The sequence below is a fragment of the Gracilinanus agilis genome, chromosome 3, assembly GCF_016433145.1.
Source record: "Gracilinanus agilis isolate LMUSP501 chromosome 3, AgileGrace, whole genome shotgun sequence".
NCBI lineage: Eukaryota > Metazoa > Chordata > Mammalia > Didelphimorphia > Didelphidae > Gracilinanus > Gracilinanus agilis.
Window position 1 is genome coordinate 428980139 of NC_058132.1, and position 12250 is coordinate 428992388.

Here is a 12250-nt window from a genome sequence, read left to right on the forward strand (position 1 = left end):
GGCAAGATTTGAATTCAGAAAGACAAGACTCCAAGCCCTGTACTCTATTCACTCTACCCACTAATTGCTCATGATGCTTAGTATAATGCTTAATAAATGCTTTTTTAATTCAATCAATCACTTGTATTTAAGGAAACAAGAGATTCTAGGAGGTGGAGGAGAGAAGAGGGAACATTTCATGCATGGAGTGCCAAGACACAGAGATGGGAGATATAGTTTAAAGAAACAGCAAGAAGGCCAGTATAGCCTAGAATGTATGTAGGAAAGTAATGTGTAATAAATCTGGAAAGGAAATCTGGGATCAAGTGGTAAAAAGCTTTAAATGCCAAAAAAAATGAGTTCATATTTTATCAGAGGGAATCTTTGTGGTTTAATTATTGTGAGTTTGGGGGTGATGTGGGTCAGATTTGCACTTTAGGAGATCACTTTGTGGAAAACAAGCTGAGTGGAGGCTGGATTAAGCTAGAAATTGTTGAATTGAAAGTAATAGTTTACATAACTGGAGATTAGTTTTAATTTTGGAAATACAAAATGCTATTTGCCATCTACTTTATAGAGCATTACATATAAATGAAGATAGTAATTCAATGCTACATACTTAAATTTTTTTGATTACTTTTGCAAATATGCAAATTACCTGTGGCATCCTGCATTTGACGTCTTGCCACTTTAAGACCAGCATATTCAGCTGCTGCTGCAACAGCCTGTGCAAAATCTGCATCAGTAAAAAATGAGCCATCAGAAGAACTAACACTGGAACGTCCACTTGAAATGTTATCTTCTTCTGAGGCTGAACCCCAGCCATTTATCATGGAGCCAGTTATAGAGCTTTCCAAATCACCAACACTAGAAGCAGGGGTCTGTTCAAGACCACGTAAAAGAAGCCTTCTGGTTTGCATTTTGGCTACTTCCATGTCAGTTTCATCTTCTTCCTCTTCTGGTACATCAGTATCCATATCTGACACAAGAGGTCCTGAAATGTAACCGTAGGTATGTGGTGGAGAAATTGGTCTTGGTGGAGGAGGAGGGCTCACAGGCTGACGTCTTTAGAAAAAAGAAAAGAAATACACATGATTCAGGTTACTCCAATTACACATAAAGTATCTAAAGACCAATATGATGCCTCTCTAATTCAGCTCCTTTGTTCATAAAAAGGAAAAAAAAACAGTTGCAACTGTACGTGAGAAAGTGTTACTGTATTTTGTTCATAGTAGAGCTGTTTGTGAAGCATCTGACAACAAAACCTAGATTTATATTTAAGTTCTAATAAAAGTGTTCAGCTTTGTATATACCATTTGATGTTTCATTATTTGGATTATGTATGCTTAAAAAGGAAATGGCTTCTATTATATAAGAAAGTTTAAAAACTACTTTAGGGGCAAACTGCAAATGATGTTACCAAAATATCATGAATAATTAAGAAAGTTAGATATTGCCTAAGACAACGGACATCTACACCATAACAGAGCACTTCCAATAAAATTATTTTCTTTCATCCTTTCTATGTCCTTGTTGCCAATCAATTTTTTTGAGAAGAGATGAAGGTAATATTAGAAGGAAGCATTTTATGATTTTTTTTAAAAATCAGTTTATCATATGCCACACATTCCTATAGATAAAATCTATATTACAAAAACATCAGCCACTTTACTAGTAATTTTGGCAATTAAAAATTCTTAATCCCATGTCTCTCTTCCCTCAGTAATACAGTCCACCTTGTTTTTTGGAGAATACTAATTTGGTAAACTTTTTAGCTCAAGGATTACTTACTATAGGGACAAAGTCACAATTGATTTAAAACATATAAATCCGTTATCAGTATGACTAGATTTTTTAAATCTTTCATTTATAAAATCTATAGATTTATAGATCTACAAAGTAGAAAAGATGAGACTTGGGTTGAGAAATTAGAAACATAATCTGACAAGGTTATTAATATAAGGATTTTAGATAAAAGTTGTGATTTTTTCATACTTTAGCATTAAGAAAAATTCTTTTGTGATAGTTTGAAAACTATAAGGAAGTTGAAAGAGCTGGACTTATTTCAAACAAAAAAATGAATACTAAGTTTCAATAATGACTGGCTGCTTACATTGAATGAAAATTTGTTTTATCTAAAATGCAAATTGAATATATATTAGGCATATATAAAACACAATAAGCTAATATGTTATTAAAAAGAAAAAATATTTTAATCACCTTTAAGAAACTTTAGGAAAACATGATGACCACTAACTGAAGTAAAAATTGTTACATTAAGCAAATCAGCACTATGTAAAACAAAGGTATTTCCATGCTAGAAGAGGATTTAGTTTTAACCATTACCAAACCAATAAAGTACTAAAAAGAGATAGGATGTTTATGTGAATCACCTGTAAATAAAGCAAACTCAAACTAAGCATGAGAGATATAAGTTGCATTTACTACTCAATATAAAAAGCATTTGAACTTTTTTTTCAAGAATTACTAAAATAACGTATAGGCACATGCCAGAATTAGTCACAAAATCAAAGATTGGTAGATCTAGGAAGGGACTTCAAAGACCATATCGTCTAGCCCCGGATTCCCAGCAAACTTTGTGCAAGCCCTGAGCTTTTGTGGCTCGACAGAGTATGGCCGGCAGAGTTAAGAATGGTTTTTACATTTTTAAATACACTTGCATTTAAAACCGTAAAAAATTATTTTTAGTTCTAGGCTCATATAAAAAGGGAGGGCAGACAGCCATAGTTTACCAACCACCATCCAAAAGATGAGAAAACCAATATTTCAGAGAAGTTAAATGTATTGTCAAGTCTCCTGATATCAAGTTTAAAGCTCTTTCCATCTCAAGAGTAATTATTTTGTGAGAATTGTAAACCATTACTATTTGAAGGAATGTTAACTATTTTTATAAAATAACTTTTGACATATTTTCCTGAAGTTCCAACATAAAATTATTCTAAAAATTATCTAGCTTTAATGAAAAACATTGTATATTTTAAAATAATTTAATTCTGAAATTAAAGAAAATTATATATTCACATCAGAACACAAAAAGAGAACTGCATATGAAATTGTGATACTCCACTTAATGTCGGTTCTTTGAAATATTCTGGTATAAATGATTAGAAAAACACATTCCAATAATATTCTTAAAATGAAGCCAGAATTTATGAAGCACAAATAATTCAAAGGATACACATCTTAGAAAATATTTACTCCTATAGAATTCTGACCATATCTTAGCCAAGTATGTTATTGTTATTTCCTAATTTTTGGCTTTTTATGAAAAAAGTTTTTAAGTTTTTATAATACACATTTTCAAGTGCACAAGCTGATAATTCAACTTTTTATGGTAAATAAATATCTATACAGGAGTATAGTATATATAATTTAAAATCAGCAAATATCTATGACAGATGTTTTTAAAGCTTTTAAAAAGTATATGGAATAAATCTGCTCCTTTCTAGTACAAAATGTTTTACTTTATTTTGGGAGGGGAGAGGGAGAAAATACTAGCCAAAACAAGATTTAATACAGCACAATATTTCCATAGCCACCATCTAAAGAGGAAATGTCCTAAAAGTAACAGCACAAAATTACTTTTATTTCTTTTCCAGTAGGGTGGGAAAGACACTGAAAGTTCAGACTAAACAAATAAGTTTTTGATCTGTTTCACAAATAATGAGGTCTTCTGGGATCATTCTCGATGACACCAGTATAGTGAAGGTCAGTATCTATTTAGCATAAGTTGATCTATTAACATTTTTAGCCTCCTTTTGATCACACTAAGTTTAAGATATGGCAGTAGATTAATTGAAGATTCACGAATATAGTTATGTGACTAGTTATATAATTGCATATATTTTGCTGAGCCAAAATTTAAAACAGATCCCTACTGGTATCTATAAAATATAAAAGATTGGATATACATGTATATACACATAGCTATATCTGTATATGTTTTTATACATTTTCAGTTTCTAAAATCCTATCACGAACAAACTTTATTAAATATTTCCTTCTTTTCCTTTAGAATTGTATTTTGATATTTATATTTAATAATTATAAAAAGTGGCTTAAGATGAAAATTTTATGAAACAGCACTATAAATTCCTTCTAAAAAATGATTTAAAATTAATAAACTCTATTAGACATTGAAAAAATCACTATCTAATGAGAGTTGGGATATAGAAACTAATAAACTGTGTCAGGGACAATGAAAAGTACAAATGTAAAATCATAAAGAATAAGAGAAACAATGAGAAGCACTAACATGAAGCAGTAATGGCTTTTATGCTATAGTAATGACAAGTGAAACAGTTGAGCATAATACAAAGGAATATTACTTTACTTTATGTTCTGTGTGTGTGTATGTATACACACACATATATATATAAAGCACATAAACATATAAAACCAATAATGGAATAAATGACACAAAAGGTGCCTGTCTTATCCAATACTCCAACTAAACAAAAAGATAACCAAAGTCAAACACAAAATATGTAAACCAAACTAATTTTTCTGTAGCTATAAGATAATAATTGTTCACTGGAAGTACTGAATGAAGACATTAGGACATTTTCTATAAGAATGAGAAATATACTAAATAATAAAGGAAAGTTAGAGAGGGAAAAGTTACACAAATAAAATTGGCCAAATTAGATTTTATGAAAAGAGAATAATTTGTACATTATCATCTAGTCACATGTAGACTAGAGTAGAATTATAATAGTAATTAAAATTGCTATTAATAAGATGCATTTTTTAAGTTTTAAAGTTCATTTGGAATGTTAGTATAAAGATTATCATATAATTTTAGTTACTAAAATAAATCCATAAATCCATTATTGTGTATCATTTTTAAACTATAAGATGAATGCTAATTATAAGGAGTAGAAACAACCTGATTTGTTGGTAGAGAAAATGCTACCTTTTAAAAACTTTGCACAACATACCTCCTGTCAGGCTGGTGTTGCATGTGGCCAATGTCATCTGGGCAATCTTGTAACATGGGCTGAAGTTCTTCTTGAGGTGAAGGTGTAAGTGTGGCAGTAGACTGATGGCTATAGGATACTGCTGCTGGAGATGAAGCTGCTCCTCGTACGGGTGGAGTAGGGCCTCGTTCATCTTCTTCTTCTAGCTCATCTTGCTGTAAATACATCCTTGCTGGTGGCACTGGACATGGAATTTCCTGGTCATAGCTACAATATATTTAACATTACATAGGCATCTGTTATTAAACTTAAAGTATGTAAAAGTGAGCAGGCACTTGTATATGAAGCTGATATTACTGACCATTAAATGGCAGAACACTTGCTTTAAAATATTTTTCCCTTAGCATTCATTTAAGAGATATCTAGATTAGGGATATTATATGAGCTAAATTTTTCCAAACTAATTTGATCACAGAATAGCTCAGAGTTTGAAATATACTTATGAACTATATAAATGTTGCCAGTTATTAATAATAACTAGCTTCCATATATCTCTTTAAAATTTGTAAAGCACTTCACAAATGTTATTGCATTTGATCCTTACAACTCTTCTGTGAAGTCATTTCTATCAACAAGTCAATCTATTGTTAATGTCATTTTAGATATTAGTTAAACTGAAGCCAAAAGTTACTTAATTTGACCACGTCACATAGCTAAGTATCTGAGGCAGTTTATGAGCTTTGTCCTTCTTGACTCTATCCATTGACCACTTAGCTGGCTTTGGCTGTTTGGTTTGTTTTTTTTTTAAACAGTGACTAAAAATAATTAGAGACATAAAATATCATTTAGCTCTAATGTGATCTAGCTAGTCTATAAAAGTATCGGGCCTTTGTAAAACCAAATTCAAAAACATTTTAAAATGTAAATTTATGCAATAAAACTGAAAGACCAGCAAACATTGATGTTTATATGATGTCATTTGTAGAAACTGAAAAGACTGAGCTAAATTCCACTTAAATTACTAGGAAAACGGTAGTGCCACTATCAAGTACATATTTAACACACATGCACACACACACTCACATCAGCATTTACTATATATATTTACTCAACTGGTCATGTTCTTGGGAAAGTTTACATACTTTCAATGGTACCAATTGTACTACCACAGGAATGGGAATAAATACATGTTTAATTTGTTTAGTTCTGTATGTGTGGGTATTTTGAATTATGTATTTACATTTCTTGGCTATTAAAGAACATCCCAATTCTTGGACTAGAGTTGTAGATTCACCACCTTCTGACCACTCACTCAGAACAAACACTTGACCAGTTAGATGGGTCACATAAAACTTCTCAGCCCAAGTTTTTATTCCCAATAGGAAAGTCAGCTTAAATCATTTGAAAGTTCTTTACTTCAAAGTTTCACTTATTAGCTGTCTCTCTCAGTCTCTCCAAAGAGAAGTTCATACTAGAAAGGAGTGCAGGGATCTTTCCTTGCACCAGTGTGTTTTGCTAGTTTGAAGTCTGAGGTGTGAGGATTGATGAATTCCATTATTTCCCCCTTTCAAGTCTCAACTAAATTTGTCTTCCCAGCCTCTCAAATCTAGAGCCTTTTTTTAATTACTGCCAACTTATCCTGCATATAGTTTATTTGTACTATTTGTTTGCTTGTTATCTTCCCCATAAAACTGTGAGCTCCTTGAAAGCAGGGACTGCTTTTTGTCTCTTTCTGTATTAGTACAATAGTACAATGTCTGGCACAGTAAACAATTCATTGAAATAAAAAACATAAAGTATCCATCCAAATTCTGGAATCACTGAAAAGGAAGGATTATTTCTAACACATCAGAGATAAGATCTTTCCTATACAAAACAAACAAGTGGAAGCTATACCTGGTGCTGCCATACTATTACCTGAATTTGGATTCAGATTTGGAAGACTGCAAGATGCTGCTCCTATCCTTAGACCTCTTGCAGACTCAGTTAAAGTGTACTGAATATCTTTCAATAAATCTTTTTTAGATGTTTAAATTGGTTTCTTTTTACCTCTCTATTATGGATGTAATCACCAAATAAATTCTCATTTGGAAAGGCATTTACAGCCAAATGAAGGAAGTGAAATGGATAGGAAAGTGATCAGATTTCATACTCATTTTTAAACTTCTCCAATTCAGGAAACCTGACTTGCTCTAATAAGTGAACTGCCTCTTGACCTCCACTTCCAATTTCCTCTAATGCCTTGCATTAACAAGATATTTCAGTAAGGATTAACAGAAACTCTTATCACAGCCTATCACAATTTGATAAATACTATTAAATGATCTATTGAAAAATTAGACTCATGAATTTAACTACAGTAGCTTCTGCCTCTAAACAAATATACTACACAACTTGGGTCCACTAAAGAGAGTGTTGGTCTTGGAGCTGAAATACATCAATTCAATACTAGCTTCTGACAAATAATGGCTGTATGACCCTAGCAAAGTCACTTAATATTTTTAACACCTTTCAAAGTTCAAAGGCAACTCTCTAATACTCATTTGCAGAGAAGGTGTTGACATGCATTGGTGCAGGGAGTTTCCTCATCCTTTTATAATAGGTCTAGTCTTAGAATTTGGAAAATTGAAGGATCCTGCTCTATTCCTATCCCTCCTGAAGACTCAGCAGACTATACTGAATATTCTTTAATAATTTTTTGTACATGTAAGTTTTCTTCATACTTCCCTAGTGTGAATAAATTACTAAATAATTTTTGGAGAGGCACTGTTATGTGAAATTTCTTTATACAATTAAATCTAAGGTCCAGTCTTTATTTCTATTACCTATACAACAGCATATTTCAGTTTTCCAAAATATATGATTTCATCAGTATACATGTTCTTTCTTTCTATAGATGCAGATTCTTACAATACTATGCCAATTACCACAATATGGTCTATTGGGATAAAAATCAGTACAGAGTAGAGAACATTCTAAAGATATATGATATAAAGGGCCCTCACTTTAATGGACCATATATACCTTGTGTGATATTAAATCCTTAATCAAGTTCCCGATTTTTTTATGGCCTTTTGAATTTAAAGTGGAACATACATTATGTATCTGCTGTGTACAGACAACAGTGGCAGGGTAGGGAAAATGCAAGATTTAGATAAGAAAAGATTCTTTATTTTATGAAGCCCATTGTTAATAGGGGAATATGGCATTTGCAAATAGCCATAATAAAAATAAATGTTTAAGAGAGGATGGTATCCAAAATGGCTCTTCAAAAAGTCTTTATTCCTTATAAAGTGTAAATACTACTTTCATTACTTCAGGGTATTTGGGATTTTATCATTGTGAGCTCTCCCAAGGACATAGTTCACAATTCATCCACATCTGCTCTTTTTGTCTAAAGCTATCCTGTAAATACCTTGAAGGGGGTCCATTCAGTTGGGTGAATCTTTCTAGAGAAATCTAGTACCTCTTTCGGCTTGACTGGGGACTTTCCTCTAAATCTCTTGACATTCTTGACATCCCATCACAATTTTTGTGATAGTATCTTTTATACTATTTGTTCAAAGAAATTCTTCTTTGAAGTATATATAATAGTCACATCATGCCTACCAAGCACACTTCCAGTGCCTTTTGGGGGAATCAATTCTTTGGAACCTGGGGTTCACTAGCCAAACATTGTTTTATACATACATCATTCGAATTTTTTAAAAACACAGCTGTTAAGAAAAGGATCATTCAGAGGGGGCTGAACCTCAGGATAATTTAGAATACTGATACTTTATTACTATGTAAATGGTGATGTTTTTGTTGAAAGGGTCACATTTCAGAGTTCTTGGGTAATACCACCTCTTACAGAAACTTGCTCTACAAACATATTCAAGTTTCACATAAGGTTTCATATAAAATAATTTTCTATTTACTTACCTCTCATCTACAGAAAGACTGTAGTCTTCACTATTGCTGTGAGGAGGAGGATGTGCTGGGGGAGGAGGAAGTAGGTCTGCCCAGTTCATGCCTGTCTGTTTTGGTAACTTGGGTGTTCTGGCACCCTTCTTATGCCCTTGACTCCCTTAGTGTAAAAGAAAGAAAATTCTTACTTCTTATTTTAAGAATCACTCTGCAAACATGATACAAATTATTCTTCGCTAAATATAACCTCAACATTAATGGGTTTTTTTTAAAAACCAAGTAACCAGATGATTTCTCTCATTAATTCTAATGAGAAATTTCTATAACATCAGAAAACACATTTGTGTATTTAACTGTTAATAAATAGAAAAAATCCAATAAAACCATAAATGAATTTTGTAAATAATATCACCAAGACTGATCTTTGAAAAGCAATTAATTATATTATGGCCTAACATCTAAAACAAATGAGCTGTAGATATTTTCTAGATTACTCTTCTATTCTTTAATTGCTGGAATCTAAAATACAATATGATACAGATATGATCTATTAAATTTCCACTGTTGCATTAAGTAACTACATACATGTAATTTGTACTTGTCCATTGAAATGTTTTAGGCACAATGAAATTACTAGCTTTAGTTGGAATGGCAGGTGCAGATAAAAATAATTGCTATAAGATTTAATATCATGACCAACAAAAGAAAGAATAGTAATAAAGTATGGCAGAAATGTTTTCAGCTGTTCTCTCTACAAAATAATGGTTTATAGTAGAATGATGCTGCTTTAAAAATCTTAACAATTGGCTAAAAACTAGGTGTTGTTTCATGCTGACTTTGAAATTTAACATGTATAATCAAAAGTGGTCACATATTTTTGAATAAGATGTTTTTGAGTCATAATGTTCCTCAGTCTAAGAAAAAATAATATCTTCAGAAGGTTTATTTGTAATTAATAAATGCATATATTTTAATAGTCACATGAAACTGTAAATCAGTAATACAGTGTTTTTTGTTAAAGCTCCCACTTCATGCCTAAAATGCATATAAAATTTATCCCTTTAATTCTCAGAAATAAGTAAACAGGTCACTTAACAAATATCCACTCAATAAACCATTTGATTAATTCAATTTCCATAACAGAAAATAAATCTATTGCAGTAGAAGAAAAATAAACAAATCTTTGTATTTGCATTTGTTGTATAACCATAGCCTTGTCTGAGGGATAATTTTACCCTTTTATCTTGCCTTCCTTAGCATTTCCATTGCCCATATCTCTTCTTAGCCTCCTACCAAAATGGTTAAGTATTAATCAGTTTTCCTTGCTTGCTCACTTACTTGCTCTAATCCTCGTTCTTAGCATTTCATCAATCCCTTGGATTCATGATATCCTTAATTTCTGCTAGTCACATAGTTTCTTACCTACTACTATCATTAAGTGATATCTGAACTTTATATAATTTAGTTTGCAAAGTACTTTTTAAACTTGTTTAGAATTGAAAATAGTACCATCATAGTTATCATATAGCTTTAATGATCCTAATTTTATAGGTAAGGAAATAGAGGCTTAGAAAGATTAAATGATTCTCTATTCTCTATTAAATGGCACTCCTTTCCTCAAGAGTTACAAAATTAGAATCATAAAATTTTGGACCAAGAAGGAACCTTTGAGATTAGATAGCCTTTCAATCAGATACTTCCCTCATCTCCTATCCAACTAACCAAGAACAAAGTAGCAGAGTGAGTTTGTGTGACCACTTATAAAGCAGCAATTTGTCACCCTGGTAATGGAGGCAAATTCTGATCTTGTTTTGAGTAGAAAAAAATATTATATGAAGTATAGTGTATATATATATATATTCATATTGACTCGGGTAATAATTATTAATAGGTCTGTTTTCACTTTAATGTGAATCTTACTTGTTTTCATTGTTATAATAACAACACAATTATTATAATAGCATTCAAAAATCAGCATACTTTCTCCTGGAAGTTCTAGAGGTAACACAACAGGGAAATGTCTGAAATAAAACTTAGGGTGGAAGAAGCAAATTAAAATATGTCAGTTTAAATTTAGGAACTCTGCTTTCTAACTGGAAAACTATAACTAGTTAAAATATAAAAAGCATAAACAGAGCTGAGTATATATCTAACCCAGATCTTACTTGTTTTTCATTTTTTTTCCTAAGTAAATTCTACAGGGGTTAGGGCTATTCACTTGTTTTTATATCAATTTTTAAATTATATACTTAACCTACACAACTAACAAAAAACTTTACTAAACAAACATAAATATCATATGCAAACCCACAAACTCCACATTGTTTATAATTTGTTTAAAATATGGAAATTACAAATTTTCACTTATAAATAAACCTCTGCTTTTCAGTTCTCTTTAAATTTGATTTTCTTGGATTCTTTTTTCTCTTGATTTTGTGACTTTTAAAAAATGTAATTGTAATATGTATTATTCTTATTCACATTTCATCTCTTCTCATATTTCTCTTATTTTCTTCATATTTCTAATATATGTCCTTTCTAATAATATAAGACAATTGATGGATTCAAAATGTCACAATCTATTCAGTCATTTGTTATATTCAATGCAATTATGTCATTTCCAGTTGTTTTATCATTATAAAGAAAACTTTCATGAATATTTTCACAGATACAAAGCTTCTCACCCTTTCAATAATGCCATTAGGTCTTAATACTAGTAATGGGATCCCTGGGTCATGAGCATGAACAGCTTTAAAGATATTAATGTCTAATTTCAACTTGTGTTCTTAAAAAAATCTAAGCTGCTCTAATAATATAATATTAGGCCTGTTTCTTCATGTTTCTATCTGCATTTAATTTGATCAACTTAACTTGCCTAAATCTCAGTTAATATATATTACCAGGACCATAGTTAGCTAGACTGGTCCTTGGGTAGTAGACACAATCTGTTGTCAGGACCATACGCTACAAAACGAAGTTTTTCCAGCTGGATTATATCCATATCCAGTGGAACTTTTCACCTTGACTTTGAGTCTTTTATCCATACACACCCCTTCAAAATATCCAGGCAATGATGCCATTCCCAGGGGCCAAAGACGACACTTTGCCCATACAGGAATCAAACAATTTGACCTTTTGTATGGCTTATTATTGGTCTTTCATTACTTTTGTATGCTTCTTATAGATAGAATCTTCTGCTGAATTCTGGGTTTTTCCCAGGAATAGTGGAAAACTTCTTTTGTTCATTAAATATCCAATTTTTTCTTTTATAATTATGCTCATCTTTACTGGATATGTTATCCTTAATTGTAAACCCAGTTCTTTTGCTCTACAAAACGCTGTGTTCTGTGTCCTATATTTTTTTACTGTTCTGGATGCTACATCTTGGATTATCCTAACTCCACAATATTTAAATTACTTTT

General features: G+C 31.5%; 1 protein-coding gene across 1 annotated transcript in view; it reads right to left on the minus strand.

Annotated features, from left to right (window-relative positions):
- The window catches only part of ROBO1 (roundabout guidance receptor 1), a 1014586-nt gene that overhangs the window by 43415 nt on the left and 958921 nt on the right, over positions 1-12250 (minus strand). The window contains exons 25-27 of the mRNA XM_044670323.1: positions 8844-8988; positions 4941-5186; positions 638-1044 (exon numbers count right to left, since the gene is read on the minus strand). Coding sequence (XP_044526258.1) covers positions 638-1044; positions 4941-5186; positions 8844-8988 — 798 coding nt within the window. The remainder of the gene's footprint in view (positions 1-637; positions 1045-4940; positions 5187-8843; positions 8989-12250) is intronic.